General features: G+C 32.0%; 2 protein-coding genes and 1 long non-coding RNA gene across 3 annotated transcripts; 2 read left to right on the top strand and 1 right to left on the bottom strand.

The window, feature by feature from the left end:
- The first annotated feature begins 541 nt into the window (after nt 1–541).
- Nucleotides 542–4,678, top strand: LOC109069293 (cardiolipin synthase (CMP-forming)-like). The gene is made up of 7 exons (XM_042773485.1): nt 542–588; nt 1,815–1,952; nt 2,060–2,189; nt 2,529–2,614; nt 3,215–3,283; nt 4,126–4,217; nt 4,313–4,678. Exons 2-7 carry the CDS (start codon nt 1,851–1,853, stop codon nt 4,401–4,403), a joined length of 570 nt encoding a protein of 189 aa, XP_042629419.1. The 5' UTR covers nt 542–588; nt 1,815–1,850; the 3' UTR covers nt 4,404–4,678.
- Nucleotides 4,679–5,617: 939 nt separating this feature from the next.
- Nucleotides 5,618–7,176, bottom strand: LOC122148261 (leucine-rich repeat neuronal protein 4-like). The gene is made up of 2 exons (XM_042774672.1): nt 7,042–7,176; nt 5,618–6,618 (listed from the first exon to the last, which is right to left on the bottom strand). Exon 2 carries the CDS (start codon nt 6,503–6,505, stop codon nt 5,924–5,926), a length of 582 nt encoding a protein of 193 aa, XP_042630606.1. The 5' UTR covers nt 6,506–6,618; nt 7,042–7,176; the 3' UTR covers nt 5,618–5,923.
- Nucleotides 7,177–7,722: 546 nt separating this feature from the next.
- On the top strand, nt 7,723–10,484 carry LOC122148260. The gene is made up of 3 exons (XR_006162209.1): nt 7,723–8,255; nt 9,988–10,165; nt 10,375–10,484. It is a non-coding gene; the product is annotated as an uncharacterized LOC122148260 (long non-coding RNA).
- The last annotated feature ends 7,512 nt before the right edge of the window (nt 10,485–17,996 follow it).

Below are 17,996 nucleotides of genomic sequence, written 5' to 3'. Positions count from 1 at the left end.
CCCTTTTGACAACTGTCGTAAACGTTCAGATCGGAACACGGCGTTTTAGAAACGTGGGTCGACAGATATGAATGTCTCAAAAACAACATAATATGAACGAATTAGTTTCGAAATATGCTACTGGGTTCTCGGTTGGACAGTTCGGGGTTATCTCTCGTCTAGTTTTCTTGAGCGAAGGCCCCTGCCATGTTTTTGGCGGCTTGTAGGAAGAGCTGGTGGAGCTGTGCTAGAGGACACCCGCTCAGACTGACTGTCAGCACTGCTGCCACCTGCCACTACAGACGCAGTGACAGAACACCTGCGAACCTGCCGCTGAGAAACACTACAGCACAGCTCCAGTGGCTTCAGAGACTGAAGAGCAGCTGCTGGAGCTCCTCTCCTCTGGACCTGCACAGAGCAGACCAGCCCTTCTCTCTTATTTGTAGATCAAAACTAGCGAGACATGCCATCTGCCTCCATCCATCACTACCCATAATCACTACTGTACTAAACCGTACAAAAATAAATCGTCTAAAAAGAAAATCATCAAAAAAAAACAAACATCAAGCAGCCGCTTCACCTGAAGAACATTTTCAGTTTAAAGAGCTGGTGAGAGAATCAGGCCTATTATTGAACCTTTTACACTCTTTTCACACTTGTTTTGACCTTGTGTCTGAATCATTTACGGCAGACTGGGGTCCGGGGACCCACAGGGGACTGCAAGTTGGGAATGTAAACAAAAAAAATAAAAATAATGATAAATAAAAGTAAATTAATGAAATTATATGAATTGCATGAATAATTACATTAAAATGAATAAACATTAATAACATTATTACTGTTCAATATAAAGTAAACAATAAAAAAAAATAAAAAACAAAAAAAAAAAACATAAAACAAAAAAAAAAAAAATAGTAATAAAAAAAATAATACAAATTTTAAATCTTTATACTATACAAAAGAAAACCAATAAAAATGAGTCATTTTTACTTACTGTCTTTAGTTTCAACACTTGACCAAATCAATTAATCAAAAATACTTTCTTACAAACAATTATTTCAACCCAACCTTTACTGTATTTTATTTATTTATTTATTTTTTGGTATGTCTTGTTTTATTTAAGTTTTCTTAAATCAAGAAACATTTACATTTTTCCCCAAAAAATAAGTGAGATTATGCTTAAATAATAAAAATTTTTTAAAAAATGTTATTTTCCCTTTGAATTAAGTGTATTTTTTCTCACTCCGCTGACAGATGGTTTTTTTTTTTTTTTTTTTTTTTTTTTTTTTTTTTTTGTTTTTTTTTTTTTGTTTGTTTTTTTTTTAAGCATAAACCTGCTTAAATTTTACGTTTCATTATTATTATTATTATTATTATTATTATTTCAGTAAACAAGACTTAGTATTTTATGTCATTTTGCTCATATGTCATCTCGGAAAACAAGAAAAATATTTATTTATTTTTATTTTATATTTATTTATATTTAATTGAATTATTCACAATTAAAGGAACAGAATATTAAAGAATATTAAACAAAACAAATTTGTACAGTTTGAAATGATAAGTCAGCAGATTTATTGTTGAAAAAAGAAAAGACAAAAATAGTTTCACTTTGTGGTTGTGGCTCATGTTCGTAGTTAACAAGGTCATTTAGATATTTGTACTGGATAATGACAAAAATGCTGATAAAGAAAATCTGTTTTTCTTTACAGTAAATGAAAGTTGCTTTAATATTTCTGTTGGCCACAGAAACAAGATTCATGCATTTTAAGTCTGAATAAAATCCTTTTTCTTCTTGCATATTCATAATGTCATGTAATGTCATTTATTCGCAGTATGAGAATCCATGGACGATCCCTAATTACCTCTGTATGGCCCGGATCGTTCTGTCTCCTGTCCTGGGATACTTAATCATAGAGCAGTACTTCCACGTCTCTCTGGGGCTCTTTGTTCTGGCCGGAGCAACAGACGTGGTAGAGTAAAGCAAATGTGATCTGTGATGCTTGATTGTTTTATTCCAAGGCGTAATGAAGTGTCCTTAAGCTGATGTTGTTTTATCATTCATTGGTTTCTCCTTCAGCTGGACGGTTACATCGCACGGAACTGGCCCAATCAGAAGTCGGCTCTGGGCAGCGCTCTGGATCCATTGGCTGATAAGATTCTCATCAGTGCTCTTTACATCAGTCTGACATATGCACAACTCATCCCAGGTGAGACGAACAGATCGCGAGACTTCCGTCATTGCATTTTGACCAGCAGACCCAGATTTAAAGAGATAGTTCACCCAGAAATAAAGATTTGCTTCGTGCACATCTTAGAACAGGAAGAATCCTCCATGAGGAAGCTGTGGTTAAGTGTCACAATCTTGGTTTAGTGGTGTTCTTATATTTCCCTTTATGAGGTTTGAACAGCTTTTCACTTAGGCCACATCAGCTCATATTTACTTAGCAATTCAAGATCTCAGAAAACACAGTATGCATTATCACAGATAAATCAATCAGTTGTTAACAATCAGGCAGCAGAATTAGACCTCTTGTGTTTCCTCACAGCTCCACTGACAGCACTGATCATTTCCAGAGATGTAGCGCTGATTGCTGCTGTTTTCTATGTGCGCTATAAAACAGTTCCACCTCCAGTAAGTCTTCAGCTTTCAGTCATTCTTTTGGTGCTTTATTGTCACATTGTGATTAGCTGTTTAAAAGAATGCAATAGAGTGCAACAGTCAGGTTCTGAGTCTGACAGTAAAAAGTCATCAGTTGAAATATTTGAATAGTCATCATGATTTGAACAGTCACTGAATTTGTTTAAATATATGCATATATTCAAGCAAACTTAACATATAACGTTACATACACAAACACCGCACACACAAACAGCATCTTTAAATCAGTAGTTTTTAATGCATTTGCAGTGTTTAATAGGACTGTAGTTCTTTCCTTGCACCTTTTATTTTTTTTGTCTGATTTTCAAATGCTTTGAATTTTAACAAAACCAAGACATGTTAACAAATCCATATGGAAAGAATGAAAAAACGAATGGGAAAAATGATTCTGGAACCAAGGCATGCAGTGATGCACTCTGTAGTCAGAATTGTGTTTCAGTGTTACGCTGGTTTATTTTCTGTGGATCTGTGTGTTTTACAGGTTAACGTGCTAGAAGTTAAAAGCACCTAGAATTATTATTGCTGTGTAAGGAATCATTTCCATTGCATTATTTGTCTTTATTGTGTGTTCAGGTAACACTCAGTAAATTCTTCAACCCGTGTTACACCACTGCCCGGCTGAAACCAACACTCATCAGCAAGGTGTTTACCAAAACAAATATTTCTCTCTTCATAAAACCTTGTCGTAATGCATGTTTTAGTTTTAATTTTTTGTTTTCAATGTTTTTTTGTTTTTTTTTCAGTTTTAACAATTCTCAGTTTTAACAATTAAATTAAAATAAAAAAAAAAAAAAATCTAATAAGTATAAATTTAAAAAATAAAAACAATGAAAAAATTTATAAAAAATTAAAAAAATACAATACATTTTTTTTACATTTAATTTAATTTTTATATATATTTAATTTATTTATTTATTTTAGAAATTCTGTGTTTTTTAAATTTAATTTATGATTTAATACACATTTATTAAAAAAATACACATTTATAAACTTATAAATCAGTGGTAATCAAATGAAGGCATAAAACATTAACGATTAAATTATTCTTTTAAAATGTAATCAAATGTGATCAAATGTAATACTTTTAACACCTTTTATTACAGAAGTTTATTGTTAATTGTGTGATATTCCATAAAAATACAATTTAAATAGTGCATTATTATTATTATTACTACTACTAATACTACTTTAAGAAACACATTCTACTGTACAATAGTAATATATTTCCATCATCACGGTCCTGTAATGGGTTCTAATATGTGCAGATTTTATTGATATTGATATATCTGTAATGCATGATAGCTGATTATTTGATTCTTATGGCCAATAATAACTATTGTGATATTGTGATGTCATTATATTACTGTTTTGTGTTTGAAAAAAAGACACTGTCAATATAGAAAAAAACAGTGTGTGTGTGTGTGTGTGTGTGTGTGTGTGTGTGTGTGTGTGTGTGTGTGTGTGTGTGTGTGTTTGTGTTTCAGATCAACACGGGCGTGCAGTTGTTTCTGGTGGCGGCGTCTCTGGCTGCGCCGGTGTTTCACTACACTGACAGTGTTTTACTGCAGTCACTGTGGTGAGCTTTCACTGCTCCAGTCACAATCACATCCTCACTCCAGTCATCTAAGTATTGACTCCAGTTAAACAAATGCATGTTCTGTTTGTTTGCAGGTACATTACCGCTCTGACGACCGCAGCATCCGGTTACAGCTACTATCATTACGGTAAAAAGACCGTTGAGGTGCTGAACAAGACAAAGTAGTTGTACAGTCATCTGAGATTGAGCTTTGACCAAGATATCTGGATAATCAGTCTTTGTGCAGAATGGAAATTGATGCCCCAATCTTACTTTTGTAATTGAGACACTTTAGTCTGTATAAAGTCAAAAAGTATAATTTTTTTTGATTATAATATTAAATTCATGTGGTGTCACTTCTGATCAGTATATGGTTTTCAACTCCACAGGAAACTTTTTTAGAAATCACTTTTAATGAACTTGGGTCAACTTTCAGAATAAAAATGAACATCAAATACACATTTGTGCGTATGGTGTGTGTAAAAAGTAGACTATAATGAGAGTGTAGATTGGTCTTTACTGAAGGATTCTGAGTTTCAGTCATTAGCAATTAGCATTCTAAAAATTAATAACTTAACCTAGAAGTAAAGTCCAAATTGCACAAGACTGTAAACTAAAAAGTAAAAAAAATAATAAACTTAAATATAAAAAAATTACATAATAGAAAAATACAAATAACACAAAACCAAAAAACAGAAGCAAATTACAAAAAAAAGAAAAAACCTAAACTCCAAAAACCAAAAGTTCTTTTAAAACATTAAGAATTAAAACATAAAAAAAAAATACAAATTTAAATTTAACACTTACAAATAGTCATCTATGAACTACCAATATTTTACCTTTATTAAATATTTGATTATATTTTATATATTTTTTATGATAAATTTTTTACCTTATATTAATATTTTATCATTTTTTGTTTGTGTTTAGTGATTTTCCTATTTTTTTTTTTTTTTTGGAGTCATGTAATGTTTTAAAAAAATCATTTTATGAAAAAAACCCCTTTATTCTATTTAATTCCGTTGCTTTCCCTTTATTTGTTTAACTGATGATTACTGACAGTGTTTATTTTAAGGATTAATATGTAGTTTTTAATGAATATATATATTTTAATTTTTTTTTTTTTTTTAATTGATGTTGCCAATTTGTTTTTATTGGATTTAAATATGTATTTATTCATTAGTAATTTTAGTACTTAAACTAAACAAATTGGTTAAAATAATAATATATATATATATATATATATATATCATATATTATATATATATATATAATATATATTATATATATAAAGTTGATCTCAGTTAACATTTATTTTATTAAAATGAATATTTCTTTATATATAGTTTTAGTTAACATTTGATTTGATTGACCGGATTCTATCAAAATTTCATTTATATTTTAATTTGGTTGTGGGTGAGCACATGAATGCATAAAATCTAATATATTTTATATATTATATTTTATATATTTTTTATACCAATTTCTGGCCAATAGCAGGGATTTGTATTTTACACCCACCAACTATGCAGGTAAGGTTTAAGAATATATAGAACTATTACTTTAGGGGAAAATGTTTAGCTAAATAAATATCTAATGAACTTTTATTTGGAGCGCATCTTCCATTGATTCGCTCCGTATAAGGCAGTTCTTCTCGCATGCAGCAGCATATGAAGAGGTATGTTCTTCCACTCCTTCTGTTCTTTCTATGGGTTGAAGAACGCTGGATTGGGGATGGAGATTAACCGGGTTAGGTGTGGGTTCTCCACCGTTACTTTCTTACACTGTTTATACAGACAGAAGCTCAGTGTTGCCACAATCAGCATCAGGACTCCACACACCACTAACAGAGTGTAGAAAAACACCTGTGTGTTCAGACCCATCCAGACTGAGGTGCATTCAGGGCCTGATGATCCTGCGCCGTTCACGGCCTGTAAGCAGATATGATAAGTTCTATCAGCCTCTAGATCTGATATGAACACCTGACGGGCCGCAGAGCTGAAACTCAGGTTCTTCTGCAAAAAACCCTCGTATCGGACACCTAACAAGTACTGTGTTACCGGTGAGTTAGGTGCACACCATGTAACTAGGACTAGGCTGTGAGTGACCACTGTGACCGCGAGAGAGGTGGGGCTGTCAGGAGGCTGTGAGGTTGAGGTCACGCCGGGACAGATGCATGTCAGGTCAGGTGTGTTGAAGCAGGTGTCTTGGAGGTGAACGCAGGGGTCAAGGGTGCAGTTCGTAGACTCCGTTGCGTTCCGTCCATCTTCCTGATTTTTATGCACCATCTCATCCACTATCGTGGGACTCTGTGTTGGTGTTTTGGTCGAGAACTTTGTTTCTTCCGGTGAACTTGGAGATTGTTGTACCGTAGGAGTGGTTGTTGTACTTGATTCCAGAGCTGTTGGAATGAAAACTCTTGTGGTTAAGGTTGTAAAATCATTCTAATATGCTGTTTTGCTTCTCAAGAAACATTTCTGATTATTATCAGTGTTGAAACAGTTGAGCTGCTTCATATTTTTGTGGAAAAAAAAAAAAAAAAATTTATCATGAATCATTCATTAATCAAACAAAAAAGAAATAGAAATAATTTATTTCATAACATTCATTAATTCCAAAAAAAAAAAAAAAAAAAAAAATCTTACTGATCTTAATCTTTTCAATAGTAGTACCACATTCTCTCTCTCTCTCCTCTCTCCTCTCTCTCTCTCTCTCTCTCTCTCTCTCCGAGTCGGCTCTCTCTCTCTCTCTCTCTCTCTATATCTCCTATATATCTATATATATATATATATATATATATATTAAATACAATGCATTTTCATACCACATTTAGGTTTGGGGTTGTCTCCGATGGGAAGACACAGTGGTGATGCTGCATTAGTGCTGATGTCCTCAGCGCTGCTGGAGTTTAATGCTGAAGGATCCTGTGTTCTCACACACGCAGCAGTCCAGAAAAACACAACAAAATATTACGACACCACCATCATCATCTGACCACAACACCATATTCACTTAAACACAAACATCATCAGTAAAGGCACTAAAGCTTTTTAAGAACACTGTAGAAAATGATATGACCAAAAAGAGAATTTATTATGTGTTTTAACTAATCAAAATAAGTTATGCAATTTTTCATCAACAAAACTGCTTCAAACTTCTTTATTAATATTTCAAACTGAAAACCACTATGTGATGTTTACTATGTTTATACCCTAACTATTACAGTAAAATGAATAACTAAAAAATAAAACAAAAAAAAAACAAAAAAAATAAAAAAAAAAATAAAAAAAAAAATAAAACAAAAATTAAATAAAAATAAAATAAAAATTATATTACTTTTTCCCATCTAGTTGCCAAGGCAACGTTTCTAAAATAATTAAAACTAAAATTGAAATAAAGCGATATAGACTTTTAAAAAAAATAAAAATGTAAGACACAATAAAATTGCTAAAACTTTAACTAATATTAGATAAAAAACAGAAAATATAAAAATACAAACATTCAAACTATAAATAAAAATTTAAATAACGCTAATGCATACTGTATTTAATTCATTTTTGAACATTTAAACATATGTGACATCATTTAAATGCATATTATGAAGAAATTGATCAACATTTTGCAAGTTATTACATTTCTAAGTGTTCTGCCATCATCATTCACGAGTTAGTTACATTTGCATTCAATAAAAATCCAGAGTTTCTTTTGTAATTTCTATTCTCAGCTTCATAAATGACACATAATAGTGACTATCCACTTCAGACACATTATGCATTGCTTTGCATTATATTCTTTATATATTCATTATATTGTTCATATGAACACAATGAAGTCTCTGATTTACTCACACAGATCTTCATCCGTCTCAGTGGAGAAATTCAGCCTCAGTCTCAGGATTTTATAATGCATAAAGCACCACAAACAAACGCGTTTGAGTGTGAGTTTCTCAGGACGAGTTGAGGAATGGAGAGAATGAGTGGGAGGAAGTTAACCAGCGAACGCTGCTCATATCCGTTGAGGTTTCACACATTTAACCAGGTGATAGTTTCTCTTTCACTCATGTCTGTTCATCCTGCTCCACATCTGCATTTCTGTTAAACATCTGATGAGCTATTTAAGATTAAAGATTAAAATACATGGTTGAAGGTGTCATCAGGTAAAATTGTTAACCAGTTGTTTAAGATGGTGTGTGTGTGTGTGTGTGTGTGTGTGTGTGTGTGTGTGTGTGTGTGTGTGTGTGTGTGTGTGTGTGTGTGTGAGGGAGTGACCCGGCACCATGCTCACCCTGCACAGACGTCATTCCTCCTGCATTTTTCCCTGACAGCCTCCTGATAACACTTGACTAATGAGTGCTGTGATAATGGGATTCTCTTTCCCACTATGGGTGGTTTTAAATGAACTGTTTTTGTGTAAGTAGCATGCAAAAAGTGAAAGTTTGCAGCTGTGCTCTTGAGGAGCTTTTTCTAGTCTGACCCTTAAAATCACCTTTTGGTCATTTGATGTAGCCAAACTGACATAGTAATATTACATATTTCTCAGTTTTGACTGTTTCCATATGAAACACAGCTTTAGGTTAACTGATAAAACATTTACAGTTTAGTGTGATGTATTTAAAATGTTGCATTAAGAGCTTGATTCATAAATTTTAATAATTTTACTTTTAAGCTGGTGTTTTAGAGGCTGATTTTGATGTGGTCCTGATTTGGACCTGTGGACCTTTTTGACTGATTGGGGTTTTTAATTTTTAATTTTTTACCCTTGATTATTTGCATTGGCAGTTTAGGTTTTTGGTTATTAATTAATTAATTAATTAATTTATTTATAAATATTTGTATATAATAATGTGTATATATGTGCGTGTGTGTTTCACAAGAATTTTGATATATATTTATATACTATAAAAATATATATATTATATTTTATATAATATATAATATTATTATTTAAGTTTTTAAAGACATTTGATATTAATTTACATTCACTTAAATTGAAAGAATGCCAATATAGTTATCGTGAGATTGTTTTTGCATATTTAAACTATATTTTAGAGCTCACTAAGTAACTCAATAATTAACCAAAAAATTACCAAAAAACAATTATATTCATTTAAAACTCTTACAACATTTTAGACAATTCAGACATATTTACGAGTAATTCAGCAGTCCACCTTTTGAATAAAAAACATGTAACTTAATAATTGTTTATTATATAACTTTCATTTCATAAGACAGAAATGTGAGTTGGTTTATATTGGTGTCGTCTTTATGGTCAGTGTTCTGTTCTCCTGAACTCAACAGAGGGCAGCATTGCTTCATTTTGATCTATTTCAGCAGAACTTTTCTTCATTTAACTCAATGTACTGTAGTACTGTGCATGAAGGGCATATATTTTAACCCATATTCAGAGTGCATTTAATAAATTTGTTTGCATTTAATACAACTGTGCTCTTTTGTAAATGCAGAATATACTGTATTTGTTTATGTTGTAGTGATTTATAGGTTTTGGTGGATGTTAATCTATAACAACATCAACATCTAATTATTTCAGGTGCAATCTTTGTTTAAATGTCACATCAAGAGTATATTAGTTCCTAACACAGTTAGTGGTTATAATATTCCTACATAAAGTTTTGGAATGTGTCTAATGTGGTTTAAAGAAGATTCTTTTTTTAATTTGTGGTTTCACAGTAAACAATAACTTTGTAACTACTGTGTTTTGGCGGTAGCTATTGTGAATATGGTCTTTTTTTTTCTTTTTTGTGTGTGTGCAGCACTCACTCATTGGACCTGCTTAATCATAACCACATCCAAAAACATCTGCATGCCCACTCCTACACTTACCTCAGAAGAAACGCTCACCTCATGACCTGAGCCAGAGTTCACGCTGTTCAAGCTCAGCTAGAATGATGTTCCCTAACATTAGTCATTTATTTAGTGCTTGTTATCAAGGTCAGTTACTGATATCACATCAGGTGCATCTTCATGTCATCTGAAGATGTTCAAATGTGAATGTAATTTTAAAACTAGGGGAAGCATTTCAGCAAATAATGAGTTAAATTTGGGTTTCTCACGTAAAGCTATTATATGACTTCAGAAGACTTTGAATATAATGCACAAGTCATATGAACTACTTTCCTGATGCTTTTTTGTCATTTTAGGACCTCAGCAACAACAGTGACTGTTCATTTATGAATGAAGAGAGCAATGGGAACAGTACTAAAATTAATCCAAAGAAGGAAGAAATCAGAGATTTGTAATAATATGAGGTGAGAAAATGCATACATATTGCAGTTTTCCTTTAATGAAAGCTATGAAAAATATAAACCACTGTTTATTTTTTTGTCTTGTTTTGTTTATAAAATATAATAGTTTCCACACAAATATGAAGCAGCACAACTGTTTTCAACATTGATCAGAAATGTTTCTTGAGGAGCGAATCATTGTATTAGAATGATTTCTGAAGATCATGTGACACTGAAGACTGGAGTAATGATGCTGAATATTCAGCTGCGCATCACAGAAATAAATTAAATTTTAACATCAATTTACATAGAAAACAACTATTTTGAATTAAAATAATATTTCACATTTTTACTGTTTTTACTGGTTTTTTTTTTATTATTATTCTGCCTTGGTGAGCATACAAACATTAAAAAATCTTACCGACCTCAAACTTTGGATTAGTACTGCATATTTCTGAAAAGCAACATTGATTTCTCACACACAGTCAGGAAGAGAAAAACACCACCATCAAATTTCACACAAAACTTCCCTCGCCGAACCACCTGTGGCCGAACACAGTAGGAAAACACACGCATTCTCCATAATAAGCGTATTGTTTGGCTAACAGTTATTCTTTATGGACACAACGGGCAAAACTCCCAACTTCTGCCGCAAAGACGCGGTGTCTTAGTTTGCATCCTCAGAAACCTGAAACCTCACTGCTCTTATTGTCTTTCTAAACAAAATCATCTGGCAGCGCTCCCAAAGCCCTCCGGCCACAGACACCTGCCTGTGGTCCTGAGCGGGACGTGTGTGTACAGTGCCACTGCGCGAGTCAAGCTTCTGCATGTTAGCGGCCCATTGAGGAGATGTACTTTCCCTCCACTGTTTTAATAATGTATTCATCAGCAACACTTGAAAGCGATGACAGCACACCCTGATGTGTTTACACACCTTGCCCACATTGCGTGTCCCAAGATGCATTGGGACGTGTGGGTTTGGACACAATGGATGCTTGTCTTTTTGTTTTAGAGTCCAGCTTGTCCTCTTCACGTATCGGAGATTGGCAGCTTTTTCTTTTCTTCTGTGGGTGTAAAAACGCTTGCCCTCACATGTCGGCCTGTAAATTCTCGGATGGGTTGCATCACATGCAGTGATGATTATATCCTTGCCTTTCATTCAGATCTTCCCTTTCAACCTTTTGCAACAAGATAATTCTGGACTGGGCGTAGAAACCGCGTGCGATGGAATGTAGCCTGACACTTTCTAATTGTGCTTTTTGTTTTGTTTTGTTTTTAGGTGACCTGTGACGTGCCAATTAATTATTATTTTTTCTATTCAGTAAGGTTTATTACAAATTATATGATCAGCATAACAATGTTATCGCAGTTAGGCACACGTGGAGGAATCTTAATTTTGACTTGTTTGATTTGAGTGGATGTTCCTTTTTGTCACATCAAAACATCAGTGTTATATTCTCATCATTGGGATATTATTAGGGATTTTATTAATATTTTGAATTAGTTTTTATTTTAAGATTTTTTGTTTTCATTTTAATAATTTGTATGCTTTAGTCATTTTTATTAGTTTTTATGTATATGTATATGTATGTGTATATATATATATATATATATATATATATATTTTTAGTTATTTTACTAATATATATATATATATACATACATGTTTTCAGTAATTTTTTTTACAGTTTTAGTTATTTTACTACATTAGGTTAAACTACTGTAAATAAAAATGAGCAATATTGTCTTGGCAACTAGCTGAAATTAATTTTATTATAATAAATTATATAATATTATACTATAATGTTACTTCACTTAATGTTTATTTCATTTAAAATTGACCTTTTTAAAAAAAAAAAAAAAATAAATAAAATAAATAAATAGTTTTAGTCAGCTATAATAATCCTGATATAATCTAACATCAATTTAAACTAAATGAAAATGAGAAATGTTGCCTTGGCAACTAGCTGAAATATAATATATTTTTAAATAATAATATATTTTTATAATATATTGGGTAATTCTTTTAATATTCTTTTTTAATGTTTATTTTATTTTAGTAACTTTTTTGTGTGTGTGTGTGTGTGTGTGTGTGTGTAATTTTTAGTCAGCTGCAATGACCCTGATCTGAACTAAAAACTTTATTAAAAATAAAGAAGAAGAAAAAAAAAGAAGGTAATTCAATGGTAATTTAAAGCGCTTCATATAAAAGATTTAATAAACTGTAACAAATAAAAGTAATTACAAGTTATAAAATTTGTTTCAAAAAATTTAATGTTTTTTGGAAATTTTTTTTAATTGATAATCAGCTTATATGTTTTTCCTGTGTCCCTAGAATTAGCACAAGCCTCAGTGACATCATCCTCTAGGAAGTGACATCATTGTGGTGTGAAAACAGCAGCACAAACATCTACCACGAGTATTAGAAACTGTTCTGTAGGAAAGGAAAGACATGCATTCAAAGTCTAATGAGGATCCTTAATTTGAAAAGATGTCAACAGCTGGATAATGGCAGCTGTTTCACATCTGAAAGTTTGCATTAATGCACTGCACAACCAAATGATGTGTTTGATGCCTTTAAAGTTGCAGGCGCTGATTGTTGCCCCCTAAAAATGCCTCTGAACACTTCAGATCTTTCGCTGACAGTTAAGTGTGGCCATAAAGTTGTCAAAACATTGAGTTGGAGGTCTTTAAATACAGAGCAGATGCAGTAATTATGGTATAAGTAGGGAGCGTCTCACAGTAGCAAACCCCACAACACAGCTGAGACATCAAACACCGCCGCGAATCGATCTTACACTGGCAGCTCAAATGAAAGAGAAATGCAGAGCTACTGATAGACAGATCAGTCATGGATTTCAGCGTGATGTTCTTAACGCATGTTAGCAGTTTATTAAAGGGAGAGTTCGCCAGATCCTTAATGCTTACTGGATGAGCTGCATGCGTTCAAATCCACTGTAAAATGTTAATAAACAGATTACAATTAGTCCAACTGTATTACTTGGTGGAACACCCATATGTTAAAAACATTTATAGTTTATTCTAGTCATATATTTCACATTTCACCTAATTTTAAAATGCTAAAAAAAAAAAAAAAAAATAAACTACAATTTTACTTTTAATTTTCAATATGAATAATAATAAAATAGAATTTAAACATATTTTTTAACCTGTATTTTAGTATAATAATTAGCCTATAAAAAACTTTTTTTGTGTGTGTGCTGTATGGGATTGCTTCATTTATTAAACATTTATCTTTAATCTTAATGCTATTACCAGGTTTCAGCTCATAAAAAAAAATGCAATAAATTAATTAACAAACAAACAACTACAATGGACTTTAAATGTATATTATTGATATAAATAATAAGAAAATATAATTAACTTTTTTTCTGTATTTTAAAATAAAAGATATATATATATATATAAAATGTTGTGTGCTGTATTGGTTTAGTTTAACTATTTATTAAACACTGATCGATTAATCATACTGTATAATCAATAAACCTCTAATGATTTATTGTTTTACTTTGCAATTATTGTTAGCTAATTTTTTTTTTTTTATTTTTTTTTTTTTACCATTTCCAATTATTCAACTACAATCTAACCATGTCTTAATCTGCCACTTGCAAAACATTCTCTTTTAAATAGTGGCATTCTCACAAAATATTAATCAGTTCATGTTTTTTAAAGAAAAAGTATGATTTTTTTCAGTCCTGAAATTTGAACATTGACCAATAGTGTGAGTTTGGAGGGGGGACTAATTGCAACCTGTTTGGAAACAGTCATTATGTTTGCAGTTCTGTCTGTTGCCCAGTATTAGTGCTAAACTCTGTGTGTTCTGAATTGTTTTTATAAATGGTTATCAGTTTGCTGGCTTAGGCAACCAACTGTAATCTAGAAAAAAAGAAAAAAAAAAATCACAATCCACAAAAATTAGCTGAGCATCACAACCGACGGCATCTGTTTCCAATATGTAGCGCGGCGGAAGGGTGGGTGCTTCATTTAGTGGCAAAAAACTACAGCCTACTTTATCTTTAAATAGCCTGCGGCTTTGGGCTGGACGGATGTGTGGCTTATTGTTGTATCCCAGATTCCATGAATCTTAGGCTACAGCTTCTGTCCTTTGAAGACAACAAGTGTACAATTAGAAGGGAATGTTTGCAATGCTCTTCTGCAGCCCCTGCGTGCTGCGCCGGACCCAGATGCAGCAGATACTGTCCACCGAACACCGTGTGTTCAGCCTCGACCACATGAAAGCGCCATCAAACTCATTCAACCTCAAGATCCTTCAAAGGCTATGCAACAGATAATGATTATAATTTACTGCAAAAAAAAACTAGGCAGGACTTTTGCTGCAAGTGTCGGCGCTTCTGAACGCTGCGGTTTATCAGGAAAGGGGAAGTGCTGGAGCTTTTGTGATGAGACATGATAAAACTGAAACAACACACTGTATACATAACTATGTAAACTGTTTCATATTCTTCAGTATTTTTATTTCATACATTGCAAAAAAAAAAAAAAAAAAAAAAAAAGGTGGGAAAATGCATGTAAATATATACCTTTTAAAATGTACAAAAAAAAAAAAAGAAGAAGAAAAAGCTATAATGGACCTTAGCTATATATTTTCAATATAGTAGTAATATATAATAATAAAATGTAATTTAAATATATTGTTACCTGTATTATAACACACACACACACCACACACACATATATTGTTTTGTATGGGTTTAGTTTAATTAACAATTCACTGAACACTGATATTTATTCATTTCAATTTCATTTTTTTTTTTAAATAGGCAAGGAAAAGCAATTATATATATACAGTGGGTACAGAAAATAATCACCCCATTTTAAAATAATCACATTTTGTTGCTTTGCAGCCTGAAATGAAGACAGACACAGGTTTTGTTTTATCCAGCTGTATTCACTCAGTGCAACTTCCAAGTAAGAGATTTACACCAACATGACAGAAAAAAACTGAATCACTGAGTTGGATAAAGGATCACCCCCTTGTGTCAGTATTTTGTTGAACCACCTTTTGCTTTAATTATAAGGAATGATGGGAAATTATAAAACTGAGATTGTCTCTTTAATAACTGTACTGCATTTTAGGACACTGCATGGCATTATGGGCTCAATGCATGCTTGAATGACATTAAATATTGCTTATTTTTCCTCTAAGAGCAGGAAATTCCAGTTTCTGCTGATGCAAATGTTTGACAAATTCACACACTGTGATTCTCTTAGCAGTAGCCACAATCATCTGTGATCATTTCCTACCCAAAAGCAACCACAGAAAAACATCTGTCCAGTTTAATGGGAAGAACAGACTTGAGCTGCTGTATCTAGTAGAAAGTATTGTGTCATTATTAGTCATGTGTTTCCTAAAGCAAGTATCACTATAACTGTTACTCGTGCTTAATGTTAGTGATGTGATCAGACCAGAAGTGATCAGAAGTGTTAATTGGATTCGTCCTTCAACTTCACTACTACAGACATGAATGAAACCTCACAACAATTGCTGTTGCTTTATGAAGTGATTAGATGCGGCCACTTTCACCTGCTGGACCGTAGAACAGGAGAAAAAATCTCACAGATGCACAAGTGTTTTTTTTTTTTTTAGTGCCATTGAGATGCTATTATACTTTATTTTTTTAATCATTATTTACAATTATTTTTTATTTCAATTTTAGTTAAAATTTTATTAATTTTGTTATTTTTATCACTTTTTAAATGTATTGTGCATGTTTTAGATTTTTTAATATTTAATAATATATTTAATATGTTTAATATTTAATTTTCATATCTAATACACTTTAGTGGCATCGAGATAACTTTTTTTTTATTAATATTTAGAATTATTTTTAGTTGAAGTTAAAAATGTTGTTGTGTTTTGAAGTTTTTAAAAATTTTGTTGTGTTTTTGTTATATTTTTATATATATTTTTTATTTTTATATTTATATATACCCACTGAATATATATATATATATATAAAAACAGTGTTATTGAGAGACTTGAATATACTTGTCATTAATAACCCTGAGACCCACTGAAGGACATGAGCCACATCCAGAGACCAGAAGGTCACAGAGATGTAACATAAATAACTGCCCTGCATACTACATACAGTATACTTCCTTTTACCCTAATTCGGATAATTTATATAAAAGGCTTCTAGCTAATAGACCAGATTTAAATGCTGAAACTGTCATAGTAGAAAAGCAAAACTCCTAGTGGAAAACTATAAATGGAAGTTGCACTGAAATCCACAAAATTCCACTGGTCAGGCTGAGCTCAAGCCACAGAGATCAATGTCACACACATTGACAGCTGCGGCCGGGGTCCGTCTTCTGTGCCAGCGTGCTGAAATAAAGACCGCCTGTCCAACTCCCTTACCCACAATACTAACAGTGGGAAAGATCTTCATTGAGCTGGTGTAGGGAATAATGCAGAAAACTACACATTTACAATAGTTTACAATGATGCTAATGGCACTTTAACAAACAACAAAACTAACAAAGCAAAAAATACAAAATGGGTAATCTGTTTATTTTATTTATAAAATCATGATTTTAAATAAGTATGCACTCAAAATATGTCTTGCTACATTAAAAGGAAGAATTTTGCTCACTATTGGTTTTATATTTATATGTTGGGGACTTTTTTCACATGTACAGCCATCTTTTTATTTACTTGATTTTTAATCTTTTTCTTTACCTTTTATAGGTTTACTGTAACTCACTTAGTAAAGCAAAGTGCTCACAACAGCAAGTTCATAGGTTTGAATCCTAGGCAACGAAAACTGGTACAATATATAATGCACTGTAAGTCACATTGGATATAAATTATGTATGTCCATGAATATTGATGGATATAAATAATGGACATAATATTAAATTATTACAGGACAAAATATTTTTGGAACATGATTATCATACATTTTAGGTTTACAATTTGATTTATATTTTAAAATTATTAAAATTGTGATTGACTATTAAAACTTTATCCCCTTCATATGCTACATTTTTCTTAATGGTTGTCGAAAAAATCTGAAAATATATGTAAGCCTAAAAGACCAGGCTTGAACATCAAATTATGATTATGATGAACAAGCCTTTAACATTTGCATTTGTGCATTTGGATCATTTTATCCAAAGGGACTTACATTGTATTGAAGGTGAAATTTAGCTCTGTAGCTAATTCTGGGGCAGTTTCTGACTGTCTACTGTCCCTGTCAAATAATGAATTAAATAATAAAAAAGGGTGGGCATTTTATTAGGTCATGCATTCCCTGGCAATCAAACCCATGGCATTGCTAGTGTTTGATGAAGCTACATATAGGGCATGTGTTGCAATTATTTGAGTAAAAAAAACAAAAAAAAAAAAAACCAGTGCATGTACAACGATACTCATTCAGAGAGTTCACAAGAATTCTCTGGGAATAAAACCCATAACCATGTCATTATTTGAGCTATAGGAAGGTGTTTTTTAAACAAAATAAGTTGTTGCCAGTTTTGCATCAAACAACAAA

This window comes from Cyprinus carpio, chromosome A17 (genome assembly GCF_018340385.1).
Source record: "Cyprinus carpio isolate SPL01 chromosome A17, ASM1834038v1, whole genome shotgun sequence".
NCBI classification, from domain to species: domain Eukaryota; kingdom Metazoa; phylum Chordata; class Actinopteri; order Cypriniformes; family Cyprinidae; genus Cyprinus; species Cyprinus carpio.
The sequence above is the reverse complement of the archived record's forward strand: the minus strand, read 5'-3'. Positions and strand labels throughout refer to the sequence as shown.

Bases quoted from the DNA above. Each gene is read 5' to 3' on its own strand.
- LOC109069293 (XM_042773485.1), top strand. From the start codon at position 1,851: ATGGCCCGGATCGTTCTGTCTCCTGTCCTGGGATACTTAATCATAGAG. The intron at 1,953-2,059 runs GTAGAGTAAAGC...TTTCTCCTTCAG, and splicing joins TGGCCGGAGCAACAGACGTG to CTGGACGGTTACATCGCACG. The intron at 2,190-2,528 runs GTGAGACGAACA...GTTTCCTCACAG, and splicing joins ATATGCACAACTCATCCCAG to CTCCACTGACAGCACTGATC.
- LOC122148261 (XM_042774672.1), bottom strand. From the start codon at position 6,505: ATGGTGCATAAAAATCAGGAAGATGGACGGAACGCAACGGAGTCTACG.